The 13,312-nt window shown below is 45.0% G+C and overlaps 1 protein-coding gene across 1 annotated transcript; it reads right to left on the bottom strand.

The window, feature by feature from the left end:
• Nucleotides 1–135: 135 nt before the first annotated feature.
• LOC134077949 (secretory phospholipase A2 receptor-like) lies at nt 136–11,954 on the bottom strand. The gene is made up of 5 exons (XM_062533586.1): nt 11,079–11,954; nt 7,852–7,917; nt 5,840–6,178; nt 3,924–4,280; nt 136–1,167 (listed from the first exon to the last, which is right to left on the bottom strand). The coding sequence occupies exons 1-4, from the start codon at nt 11,698–11,700 to the stop codon at nt 3,928–3,930; spliced, it is 1,380 nt and encodes a 459-aa protein (XP_062389570.1). The 5' UTR covers nt 11,701–11,954; the 3' UTR covers nt 136–1,167; nt 3,924–3,927.
• Between the last annotated feature and the right edge of the window lie 1,358 nt (nt 11,955–13,312).

Here is a 13,312-nt window from a genome sequence, read left to right on the forward strand (position 1 = left end):
AGTACACAAATACGAACATCTGACTTTTAATATGTTTTATTGATGCATATCAACATTAGCCTGGAAATCCAGAGCCACGTCTAGAAAGATTTAGTGTCTGGCTATGGGTAATGAAAATGGCCCAGCTCAAGAGGCGGCACCAAGCAGGCATTTAAAATATCTCTGCTCATAATGGGATGCCGGTGTTTACTGGCTGATTCTGGACTTCAATGTTTCAGCGTTGCGGTCATTAGATTAGCTCACCTCTGGCCGTCCACGATCCCGCGCGGCTCCAACGACATGGAGGTGAGGTGGACAGTGAGGTCCTGGTGGGCTAGAGGTTAGGATTCGATTCGGCACTCTCACTGCCGTGTTCGATTCCAGGTCAGGGAATGCTGATATTCTTGAATTTCCCCTTGGGGATCAATAAAGTATCTATCTATCTATCTATACAGTACAGTATCTATCATGGGTATCATTACTGATTACGAGAGTGACTCGCTGAGCAAGTTCAAGCTGTGCTATGGAGATGCAAACAAACTTAGGCAAATGTATGGATGTCTTTATTTAATGTATAGATGCATGGTGTGAATGTAGTGATGCTGAAGACATAAATAAATAAATAAATAACAAAACCAAGAGACAAGCTTTCAAATCTGCTGCCAGCAACCCTAAAGTGTGTCTTTAAGGACAATTACGCAATTAGGCCTAGAGGTGAATGTGTAATGTGTAGTATCACTTAAGCTGTTATTCTATTCTATTCTATTCTATTCTATTCTATTCTATCTAAATGGTACATTTGTAATGTATGTGCACACTCTGGTTGTTATTCTATTAGTTAAATAGTAAATGTGTAATATATGTGTACACTCTGTTATTCTATTTGTTAAATAGTAAATGTGTAATATATGTGTCCACTCTGTTATTCTATTTGTTAAATAGTAAATGTGTAATATATGTGTCCACTCAGGCTGTTATTATAGTTGTTAAATAATATGGTTGTTATTCTATTAGTTAAATAGTAAATGTGTAATATATGTGCATACCCTGGTTGTTATTCTATTAGTTAAATAGTAAATGTGTAATGTGAAGAGAAGATGGTGGAACAGCTGCATCACATGTTCTCTGTTTGAGAACATCTGCACTTGATGAACTTCATCTGAATGAAGCAGCGGCGTCAGGAGAGTCCTACAGGGGAATCAGGAGACACACACACACACGCACGCGCACACACACACACACGCACACACGCACACGCACACGCACACGCACACACACACACACACACAAAAATATAAAGTAGGAATCAGTGGATATTAGCGGTGTCTTGATCCTCCAAATCCTCGATTCAATTAAATTTTTTTATTTTAAAGCCACCATTAGATTTTTTCCCCTTAACTCTACTAGTAATGCATTCCTTCTGTTCTTTCCTCTTTTTTGGTCCCTCTCCTATTCTGTTTCCGGGGGCTTTTATTTTAAAAAAGTTCTGACCGTGAGATTGTAAATAAATTAGAACAAACATAGAACATAGACGTGAACACAGTAAAATGAAACACAGAATATTAATTTGATTGTGCACACTCCGAAGAGACCCAAGGTTAGTGTTCATGGAATATGTACTTATGATTGTGCCTTTTAAGCCTTAACGTAATTTTAGATTGTAACTAGGGTTGTGTCTGAATCATAAGTCAAATCAAAATCAAATCAAATCAAGTACACACGCTGGGCAGCGTGCATTTTCCGGAGGTTACGTCAGAATAGACTGTCAGGCGCTCTCACTAGATGGGTACTTTGTTTGGCGTGATTTCCAAGCGTGCATCGATGCATCTTTTTTGGCCTCAGATATCCCATAATCCATTGTGCAGCGCAGGTCAAGCTCCACCTATATGCAATCTTTGCAATTACATACTCCTGTACAGTTGGTGACGCCAACACGAGTAGCCTAGTCATAGTAAAAGAGGAAGAATCAAACAGAAGAAATAGATAAACGTCATGCAAATCGTCAAGCAACACACCCAGGGGGTCAGGATTTGACTGATTAGCTTCGCCGATTAGCAAGGCACTTCCTCGTCGCCATTTTCCAGAAATACATCATGTCCGGTGCCGTTTCTCCTCATGCTGATTGATGGCTGTTCCACTCTCAGCTCATGCACAAGCTTAGTGTGGGCACGAGCTCTCCTTCTGTACCTTACCTCAATCAGTAACCTGCCACTTAATTGGCTAAGTAAAACGGCACCGGAAACAAGCCCCTTGAAACGCCATGTTGAAGCCTGAAAAAAATCATTAAATTTTGGCAATGTTCACTAGCCTAGCATTCCCCAATGAAATGAATGGGGGCGGGACTTTTTCTCCAGTTCTTATAATACCTCCATGAACACACCCCCCTCCCCGAGTCACATGACGCCAACTAGTTTGTGGTGTCCAAATGTAGGGACGCATACTGAGGAGCTGGCTAAATGAGACGGTACTATTCAGCGTGCACCCTTGACAATTGGACACGGCCTAGATCATCTTTTCACTTGCTAAATTGAGTAAGCTAAGTTCATGTTAGGCTAATTGACGTGAATGAACGACAAAACACTTCCACACCCGAGCCTAAACGTTTTTGCATCTCGGCTAACATGCTGGACGTGACATTGAAAGTGTGGCTACATCGTCGATTCTACCTTTGAGTTTGATGTTTGTGATTGAGATGTAATTTCGAATTCAGCTTAATATGAAAATCGTGACACCCTTAGTGGATATACACACACACTCACTTGGATATAGAAATGAGATCAGTATGGATACACACAGTCTCTGAGCTGTCTACTTGCTGAAGATGAAGTTGAGAGGTGTGTGTTGGTGCAGTCTGACCCAGTGCTGGGTGTTATTCCTGACCTGTCTACTTGCTGCAGATGAAGTTGAGAGGTGTGTGTTGGTGCAGTCTGACCCAGTGCTGGGTGTTATTCCTGACCTGTCTACTTGCTGCAGATGAAGTTGAGGGGTGTGTGTTGGTGCAGGCTGACCCAGTGCTGGGTGTTATTCCTGACCTGTCTACTTGCTGCAGATGAAGTTGAGGGGTGTGTGTTGGTGCAGGCTGACCCAGTGCTGGGTGTTATTCCTGACCTGTCTACTTGCTGCAGATGAAGTTGAGGGGTGTGTGTTGGTGCAGTCTGACCCAGTGCTGGGTGTTATTCCTGACCTGTCTACTTGCTGCAGATGAAGTTGAGGGGTGTGTGTTGGTGCAGGCTGACCCAGTGCTGGGTGTTATTCCTGACCTGTCTACTTGCTGCAGATGAAGTTGAGGGGTGTGTGTTGGTGCAGTCTGACCCAGTGCTGGGTGTTATTCCTGACCTGTCTACTTGCTGCAGATGAAGTTGAGGGGTGTGTGTTGGTGCAGGCTGACCCAGTGCTGGGTGTTATTCCTGACCTGTCTACTTGCTGCAGATGAAGTTGAGGGGTGTGTGTTGGTGCAGTCTGACCCAGTGCTGGGTGTTATTCCTGACCTGTCTACTTGCTGCAGATGAAGTTGAGGGGTGTGTGTTGGTGCAGTCTGACCCAGTGCTGGGTGTTATTCCTGACCTGTCTACTTGCTGCAGATGAAGTTGAGGGGTGTGTGTTGGTGCAGGCTGACCCAGTGCTGGGTGTTATTCCTGACCTGTCTACTTGCTGCAGATGAAGTTGAGGGGTGTGTGTTGGTGCAGTCTGACCCAGTGCTGGGTGTTATTCCTGACCTGTCTACTTGCTGCAGATGAAGTTGAGGGGTGTGTGTTGGTGCAGTCTGACCCAGTGCTGGGTGTTATTCCTGACCTGTCTACTTGCTGCAGATGAAGTTGAGGGGTGTGTGTTGGTGCAGGCTGACCCAGTGCTGGGTGTTATTCCTGACCTGTCTACTTGCTGCAGATGAAGTTGAGGGGTGTGTGTTGGTGCAGGCTGACCCAGTGCTGGGTGTTATTCCTGACCTGTCTACTTGCTGCAGATGAAGTTGAGGGGTGTGTGTTGGTGCAGGCTGACCCAGTGCTGGGGCCCGGTTCTGGACAGGGCGCCGGTCCCCCAGCCCTGTGGCACTTCCCCGGTCCGGTTCCCAGGGGCCCAGTCCTGGTAGCAGACGCTCCACCCGCTCACCCAGAACCAGACGTGCAGGCCGCAGGCGTAACGCAGCCCCAGCCACACGTGGGGGGTGGAGGCCGAGCGCGCCAGCACTCGTACCCGCGCAGCCAGCTCCGCACTGAGGATGGACACCAGCTGCAGACCCCGGGACCTACAGCCCGCCAGCGCATCATGCCAGCTGACATGCTCCCTCACCAGGACCAGGCCATCTGCAGCACACACACACACACACACACACACACACACACACACACACACACACACACACACACACACACACACACACACACACACACACCAGGACCAGGTTATCTGCAGCATGGGGACACACATACACACACCAGGACCAGGTTATCTGCAGCACAATCTGCAACATTGCTCAAAACAGCGCCAAACCTCGTCAGCAGCTTGCTCTAGGTGTCTACACATAAAACGAAGCACCAATCAGTCTGTAAACTTTAGAATAGTTTGTATACACTTAGAATCAGTTCGAGACCGCAACCCTATCTGAAGCACAGATATGTCACGCGAGATCTCACACGGAAGCACAGGAGCATTGCATTCTATAATCACAGACTTTCCTTGTGAGGAGCTGGAGGGGATACGTGTTCATAACAGTCTTCTTTTATAAACGTCGGGTTCGTGAACCAAGTTGTTGGTGCTTCGTTTTATGTGCAGACACCTAGAGCAAGCTGCTGACGAGGTTTGGTGCTGTTTTGAGCGATGTTAGTGCTTTATAAATGCAAGTTTGAAAGGGCGTGCTTGTATGACCTATGCTAACCCACTGTTTGCGATTTTGGGATGTAGCTCTTGTTCGTGCTAGCTCTGTACTGCGTGATCAACGAAAAATACTTCTTCCAAGGCTTAGTTGATGTATATTCATTCAGAAAAACGTTTTATTTTAAGAGCCCGTTCACTTACCTAAAGTTATTGGAGAAGGAGTTGTAGTTGTAAGGACTCCTTCATTGCTCAAATCTGGAGGGGGGGGGACTTTAAGTTCTGTGATATTAACTAGACCTTGGATGAGCACACACATATGCCAGTACTTAGTATTGTGACATAATAACAGTTGTATGAGCAGGAGTTTTAGCTGAAAGTTTAGATTCATGCCAGACACGAGCTATGGAAAGTGCCTGCATTTTTACAGTTTGAAAACAAACAGTAACAGGGCTGGCAAGTTTTAGAAAATGGCAAGCGTAAGAGTTTGTGAAATGTTTTTCACTGTCACACTCAAAGCGTGACATTTGGCAGCTCCGATTAGAGTCGATTTTTCAAGTGTGAACTTATCAAGAAAGAGGCAAATAAATGTTACACAGCTCTGCAACAAGTGACAATTATAGACTTTACATTAACTTGGAAAATCAAGGAGAAACAGCAAATCAACAGTGAACAAATCTAGCAAGCAGTAGAACGTTTTAAATGTAATTGTCGGAGTCTGCGCTGTTGTGTGTTTGAAAGATAAGTTAGAGGCGCCAAGACCCGCCTTACGTTGCTTCTGATTTATTTATATTGCGTGATGCCTTCTGTGGTTGGTGAGAAAATCCCATTCAGGCCAGAGGGAAACGTTAGCGGATGTTAAGGAGAAAACCGATTTTTCATTCAAACAAGTTGACGTTAACTACACACTCGAGTTAATCGATAAAATCGGCTTATCGCCCAGCCCTACGCTACACTGAAGAGCATCTCTAAACTAGAGGCTGTTACTTTTCTTGTATGTAGAGACACACACAGACAGACATACACACCCACACACTCTCTCTGGTCTCACCATGGTAGCAGATGAAGGGCAGTGTGTCTTTGCATGGCCGGGTCTTCCACTCCCTGGGCTGCTGCAGCTGGGTGGTGGTGCAGTGGTTACGTCTGGGCTGGCCACTCCCCCAGGCTCTGTGGGTGGAGCTACTCTGGTCTGACCACGCCCACGTCCTGTGCAGTCCAATCCACCTACCGATGCTGGTGGTGGTGCTCATGGTGTCCATGATCTTCTGCTGGATTGCGTCGTGTTCCTGCTGGCTCCTGATTGTGGCCAGGTCTGTGTGATACTTTCTGCAGTACTTCTGAGCCGCTTCAAACGTCATCTTTTGAGTCTCATAGAAGTAGGCCCAGTCACCTGCATCAGACACACAGACAGAAATATTTATGACCTAATCTCTCTCTCTCTATATATATATACTGTATATACTAGTGCAGTGCCCGTGCAAACAATGTTTTCCAAGAAACGTGTTGCCCAATGACGTTGATGCAGGTAGATCATGTTAGATTGGTGATGAGAATCAGGCCCGTGCTGTTAGAGCTTTTTACTCTTTGCAAGGTAATAAAAAAGTGAAGGGGAAAGGCGTTTGAGTTGCAGCTAATGGCTACTAGACACATTACATACCCGTGCGTTTTTGCTGTTGTTGGGAAATGATAGCCTAAAGCTAACCGCATGCATGGCCCGTCTATGCCATGGCCATGCCAGTGCTATGAAGCGCAAGGCAACGGCGGTTGTTGATGAGTAGCCTATGCAACGTTACGTGACTTTAACAGCCTGCTTACCAACATGTGTGTCGGACTCAGTATGTTTATCCAACATGAACAATCTTGAAACGGTCCGTTGTTTACGTGAGACATCGTAATTTCCATGAACACGGAGTTTGTCAGCGAAATGGGCTTTTTTGTTTCTATGCTGGAGTAAGTGAGAGTGAGGGGGAGTGGCTAGTGCAGAGAGCGGTAGAATTGTGGGATTGAGGCAGAGTTGTATTTTGTTTAATTTAACGATATCTTTGTCATTTTTTGTCCGAACATGACCAAACTTTGCACTGCACTCACGCATGTCATTAGCAATACATGTGTCAAATTTTAGGTCAGTTGGATGAGTGGTTGGAGAGTTATGCGTGGAACACACAGACAGACAGACAGAGTGACACACAGACAGACGTTCCTTGCATTAATAGATAGACTAGTGCAGTGCCCGTGCAAACAATGTTTTCCAAGAAACGTGTTGCCCAATGACGTTGATGCAGGTAGATCATGTTAGATTGGTGATGAGAATCAGGCCCGTGCTGTTAGAGCTTTTTACTCTTTGCAAGGTAATAAAAAAGTGAAGGGGAAAGGCGTTTGAGTTGCAGCTAATGGCTATTAGACACATTACATACCCGTGCGTTTTTGCTGTTGTTGGGAAATGATAGCCTAAAGCTAACTGCATGCATGGCGCGTCTATGCCATGGCCATGCCAGTGCTATGAAGCGCAAGGCAACCGTGGTTGTTGATAAGTAGCCTATGCAACGCTACGTGACTTTAACAGCCTGCTTACCAACATGGGTGCATGTGTGTCGGACTCAGTATGTTTATCCAACATGAACAATCTTGAAACGGTCCGTTGTTTACGTGAGACATCGTAATTTCCATGAACACGGAGTTTGTCAGCGAAATGGGCTTTTTTGTTTCTATGCTGGAGTAAGTGAGAGTGAGGGGGAGTGGTGCAGAGAGCGGTAGAATTGTGGGATTGCGGCAGAGTTGTATTTTGTTTAATTTAACGATATCTTTGTCATTTTTTGTCAGAACATGACCAAACTTTGCACTGCACTCACGCATATCATTAGCAATGCATGTGTCAAATTTTAGGTCAGTTGGATGAGTGGTTGGAGAGTTATGCGTGGAACACACAGACAGACAGAGTGACACACAGACAGACGTTCCTTGCATTAATATATATATATATATATATATATATACACAGTATATATATATATATATATATATATATATATATACATATATACAGTATGTATATTATACACTCACCCCCATAGCTGGTCTCACCTCCCACCACTGATACAGCATGGTTCTTGTTCTGGTCATGAATTTTGCCTAAAAGGGTAAAGAAAGGCAGAGTTAATCAATAAAGTCTCCTCCCCTCCCTCTCCACCCATTTCTCTCTGCTGCTCCCATCTAGCAGACTCCCGCATTGTGTTTACAGTAATACAGCGCCACGTGTGGTAGGAAGTGGTACTACAACAGAGCCAACAGGGCCTAGCTGGTGTGCATGCTAACTTCAGTCCCTCCAGGATTTCACAATGTGTGTGTGTGTGTGTGTGTGTGTGTGAGAGTGTGGCTTTGATGCCAACAATTGTTCAACAAGTTCAACCAGTCCCTGAAACTTCCGGGATACTTCGAATTTGAGAGTCAAATTTTGCAATTTTGTCCAACCACTGCAACTTTCTGCAAATTTGACAATTTCAACTTCATTTTTAATTTCAGCAACTGTCAGAAACAGTCCTACATTCTCACTATAACAAACGGTTGAATTTCCCATTGTCCTACATTCTTTGGAAGGTGCATTAACCATACGTTATTTGGAAGGTGCATTAACCATACGTTATTTGGAAGGTGCATTAACCATACATTATTAGACCTGCTGTATGTAGTAGCTCACTTTTATATTAATTCCAAACTTGCTGTGAAGTTTAAATGACCTGGCACGTTGCATCCAAACTTGTTGTGAAGTTTAAATGACCTGGCACGTTGCATCCAAACTTGCTGTGAAGTTTAAATGACCTGGCACATCGCATCCAAACTTGTTGTGAAGTCCAAACTCATTCAAACTTTAGCATTTGAGAGAAGTGGATTTAAGCTAGTTGGAAGACATGCAGGCCAAGTAAAATAGGATGTGATGTTTCAAAGCTAAGGTTCATCAGAATCCTGGGATATGCTTACTTGACAACGGGAGAGATAATGACCTAACTAACGACCGGCTTTTGACCATAGCAACCATCCATTTAGAACTAACGACTGGCCTGTACAACCTGTAGAAATGCATTTACCATAACAAACAGATTGTATACAAATGCACTTACCATAGGGTCATTCATGTGAAACTAGAAAAGCACTCGGAGAGCGCAGACTTCTGCCTGCAATGTTCTTCCTTGGTTGTCATACATTTGAAACTAAACTATTCAGATAACCACCATGTTGCATACTATGCCATTAATCTGATTCTTGAGAATTTGCCTAAAACAGGTTTTAATTTTGAAATAAAAAAGTTAGTTAAATCACAAAATCTGAAGGTATGTCATTATAGACCAAGGTCTTAGCTGTTCAGCAATGTACCGGTGCAACCTCCCCTTTTTATATTTTTTTCATAAAATAGGCATTTTTCCAGTACTTATACAACATTTTTTTAGACCTAAATAGAAAAAGTATGCTTTTTTAATCCAACAACCATATTTTTGAATTAAAACAGACTATTACTTTAATAACTACACCACTGAAGAAACATATTGTAAGCATATTTATTTAAAACAAATGAAAAATGAATCTGACGGTGTGACACTAATCTGACGGTGTTGACAGTGGTTTCATTACAACATAAAATTCCAAAATGAATACCACTCAAGTCTTGCTTGACAACTTTATTTAACTATTTGGTCCAAAAAGCCTCCGTTGAGGACCATTTGGAGGCTTTTTTCACCACCGTTAAGCAGAAAACCTGACGGAGGGTGACATCTGACGGTGGTGACAAAAATCTACTCTTTCACATGATATGCATGAATTGTTCACATTATCCACCCTGTTTGCATCCTATTGTTGGCTACTTCAAACCTCTTCTTAAAAAGTATACATTTATTTTATAATCTAATCTAATATTTTGTATACAAAAGAGACGGTGTTGACATGTTATGGTTGTGACAGTAGCAGTGTCCAAAAATATGAACAACTTTAAGAGAAAATAGCAAATTAATGGGAGCTTGAGTGATCTTAAAGCATGCAGTACGGCTGAAGGTTTGAAAATGAGGTCCTCAAGAATGTAGTTGACCTTGTAGTTGCCTGATTTTATTGCCTTTTATAAATATCTGACGGTGGTGACGAAAATGTGGGACACATTTTTAGCAGCCACGAAATAATAGTAAATATTGCTCAAAACGTACTGTTTGGAGTTTCTAATACATAATACAATGTACTCTTTCATGTGGTAAAGATATCATTAAATTAAATGATTGCTTTTAGTGTTTTTAATCAAGTCAAAATGATTATCTCCTATTCGAGGACAACTGATTTTGTAGGGTATGGGCCAGCATATAATCATTAAATTAATACAAAAATAAAATAAACCTTTAAAAGACCCTCACATTTGTGCAAAGGACCCCCTGATTATAACCTTGATTCTTTTTGTTCATGGAAATGGTATTAATTTCCAACAGAATCAGCACTTTTCTTAGTGAGACATGTTTTAGGCAAATTCTCAAGAATCAGTTCTGACCTTCCCTGAAAATTTCATCGCAAAAATTACTTTTTGAGTTATCTTGCCAACAGACAGACAGACAAAAGAACAGACAGACGCCGGTCCCCGATGAACTCCTTGGTAGAGGTAGAAGAAATCCAAAATAAGTGATAATAAGTGACCTAGGGTTTGCTGGCCATCCTAGCTCAACATGTTTTGCTAACATCAATTCAGGATGAGTAGGAGCGACAATGTCAAGCCAGGTGAAAGTAATTCAGGATACGTGTGCATTCTCGTTTTTCTGTCATTCATACAAAGAGAACAATCGATTAACAATGAAGTAAAGTTTTCATTTTTGATTGGGGAAACATTAACCTGACTCTCTCCAGATCCTTGTAACCATAACAAACAGAACATGCACAAAAGCACAACAAATGAAACCAGTCCATACAGGCTCTTATCATGGCAAACAGAATGTCCAAATATGAAAAAGAGGAAGAGTCTTGTGATGTGACATATTCAGCGACCCGCAATTTGTTTTCTGTGACATTATGACCAAAAGTCTAGCGTGTCAGGATTTTGGGGGAATCTCCTACCACCCCCATGTTAACACAGACAATATGATGACACACGACGAGAAGACTATGATATATAGGCTAAATGATCTTGTAATGTGGCCAATCTTATGATCAAGATGCGGCAAGATGTTGTGGTTCTCTGATCGCCTAGTCTGACATGGTCAATCGTAAAAGATCATTGTGGTAGACAAAAACATGTGTACTCTGCACAGGCCATAAGGGAATGCTCTTACCGTAGCAAATGAACCGAAGCTTCGTCCCACAGTCCTGATTGTGCCACTGCCCATCAGGATGCATGTACACACACTCTCCATCAGCACTGGGTTCATCCTGGGACCATTTCTTGAACTGCCCCAGTCTAGAGCCGTCAGACCAGGTCCAAACACCACGTAGTCCGATCCAGGCCACGGTGATGTTGTGATCCGGTGTTACGGGTATCCGGAGCTGGTCATCAGGCCCAGTGAAGGAGGCGAGGTCAGTATGGTGCTGCCGACAGTAGGAGCGAGCCTCAGACCAGTTCAGAGGAGTGGACACCAGCACCAGCTCAGGAAGAGTGGAGGAGGTGGAGGAGGTGGAGGAGGTGGAGGAGGTGGTGATGGAGGTGGGTGAAGTGGCGGTGGTGGTGGTGGAGGAGATGGAGGTAGGAGATATGGTAAAGGAGGACAGAGGAGAAGTTGTGGTGGTGGTGATGGTGGGGGAGGGAGAAGAGGTGGTGGACGAGGAGGTGGTAGATAAGGAGTTGGAGGTTGTGATGGGAGATGAGGATGTGTTGGTGGAGGAGGAGGAAGATTTGGAAGAAGAATAGGGAGAGAAGGTGGAGGGTGGGGAGGTGGTGGAGGTTGAAGAGGAAGACATGTAGATAGAAGAGGATGTAGAGGGAGGGGAAGTGGTGGAGGGAGGAGAGGAGGTGAGGGAGGAGGTGGACGAAGAGACAGTGGAGGATGAGGAAGGATAAGAGGTGCACACAGTGGTAGAGGAGGGAGGAGAAGTGGAGGTGGAGGTGTTGGTGTTGCAGGAGGAGGGAGAACAGGAGGTGGATGTTGTGGTGGTGGAAGAGGAGGTAGAAGAGGAGGTGGTTGTGTTGGTGATGGTGGAGGAGTTGGTAGATGTGGTAGTGTTGGAGGGAGAAGAGGAGGTGGATTTGGTGTTGGAGGGAGAAGAGGAGGTGGATTTGGTGGTGTTGGAGGAGGGAGAAGAGGAGGTGGATGTGGTGGTGTTGGAGGAGGGAGAAGAGGAGGTGGATGTGGTGGTGTTGGAGGAGGTGGATGTGGTGGTGTTGGAGGAGGGAGAAGAGGAGGTGGATGTGGTGGTGTTGGTGTTGGAGGAGGTGGATGTGGTGGTGTTGGAGGAGGGAGAAGAGGAGGTGGATGTGGTGTTAGAGGAGGTGGATGTTGTTGTGTTGGTGTTGGACGGAGAAGAGGAGGTGGATTTGGTGGTGTTGGAGGAGGGAGAAAAGGAGGTGGAGGTGGTGGTGTTGGTGTTGGAGGAGGTGGATGTGGTAGTGTTGGAGGAGGTGGATGTGTTAGTGTTGGAGGGAGAAGAGGAGGTGGATGTTGTTGTGTTGGTGTTGGACAGAGAAAAGGAGGTGGATGTGGTGGTGTTGGAGGAGGGAGAAGAGGAGGTGGATGTGGTGTTGAATGGAGAAGAGGAGGTGGATTTGGTGGTGTTGGAGGAGGGAGAAGAGGAGGTGGATGTCGTGGTGTTGGAAGAGATGGATTTGGTGGTGTTGGAGGAGGGAGAAGAGGAGGTGGATGTCGTGGTGTTGGAGGAGGTGGATTTGGTGGTGTTGGAGGAGGGAGAAGAGGAGGTGGATGTGGTGTTGAATGGAGAAGAGGAGGTGGATTTGGTGGTGTTGGAGGAGAGAGGGGAGGAGGTGGATTTGGTGGTGTTGGAGGAGAGAGGAGAGGTGGTGGATGTTGTGGTGTTGGTGTTGGAGGGAGAAGAGGAGGTGGATGTTTTGGTGTTGGAGGAGGTGGATTTGGTGGTGTTGGTGTTGGAGGAGGTGGATTTGGTGGTGTTGGAGGAGAGAGGAGAGGAGGTGGATGTAGTTTTGGTGGAGGTAGAAGAGGAGATGGATGTGGTGGTGTTGGACAGAGAAGATGAGGTGAATAGGGTGTTGGATGGAGAAGATGAGGTGGATTTGGTGTTGGAGGTGGTGGAGGAGGAAGAAGAGGAGGTGTATGTTGTGGTGTTGGTGTTGGAGGAGGTGGATGTGGTGGTGTTGGAGGAGAGAGGAGAGGAGGTGTATGTTGTGGTGTTGGTGTTGGAGGAGGTGGATGTGGTGGTGTTGGAGGAGGTGGATGTGGTGGTGTTGGAGGAGAGAGGAGAGGAGGTGGATGTGGTGGTGTTGGAGGAGAGAGGAGAGGAGGTGGATGTGGTGGTGTTGGAGGAGAGAGGAGAGGAGGTGGATGTGGTGGTGTTGGTGTTGGAGGAGGTGGATGTAGTTTTGGTGGAGGTAGAAGATGAG

Source organism: Sardina pilchardus, chromosome 4, assembly GCF_963854185.1.
Source record: "Sardina pilchardus chromosome 4, fSarPil1.1, whole genome shotgun sequence".
Lineage (NCBI taxonomy): Eukaryota > Metazoa > Chordata > Actinopteri > Clupeiformes > Clupeidae > Sardina > Sardina pilchardus.

Bases quoted from the DNA above. Each gene is read 5' to 3' on its own strand.
- LOC134077949 (XM_062533586.1), bottom strand. From the start codon at position 11,700: ATGTCTTCCTCTTCAACCTCCACCACCTCCCCACCCTCCACCTTCTCT. The intron at 7,918-11,078 runs GTAAGAGCATTC...TTACCCTTTTAG, and splicing joins GCTTCGGTTCATTTGCTACG to GCAAAATTCATGACCAGAAC. The intron at 4,281-5,839 runs GTGAGACCAGAG...TGTGTGCTGCAG, and splicing joins GCCCTTCATCTGCTACCATG to ATGGCCTGGTCCTGGTGAGG.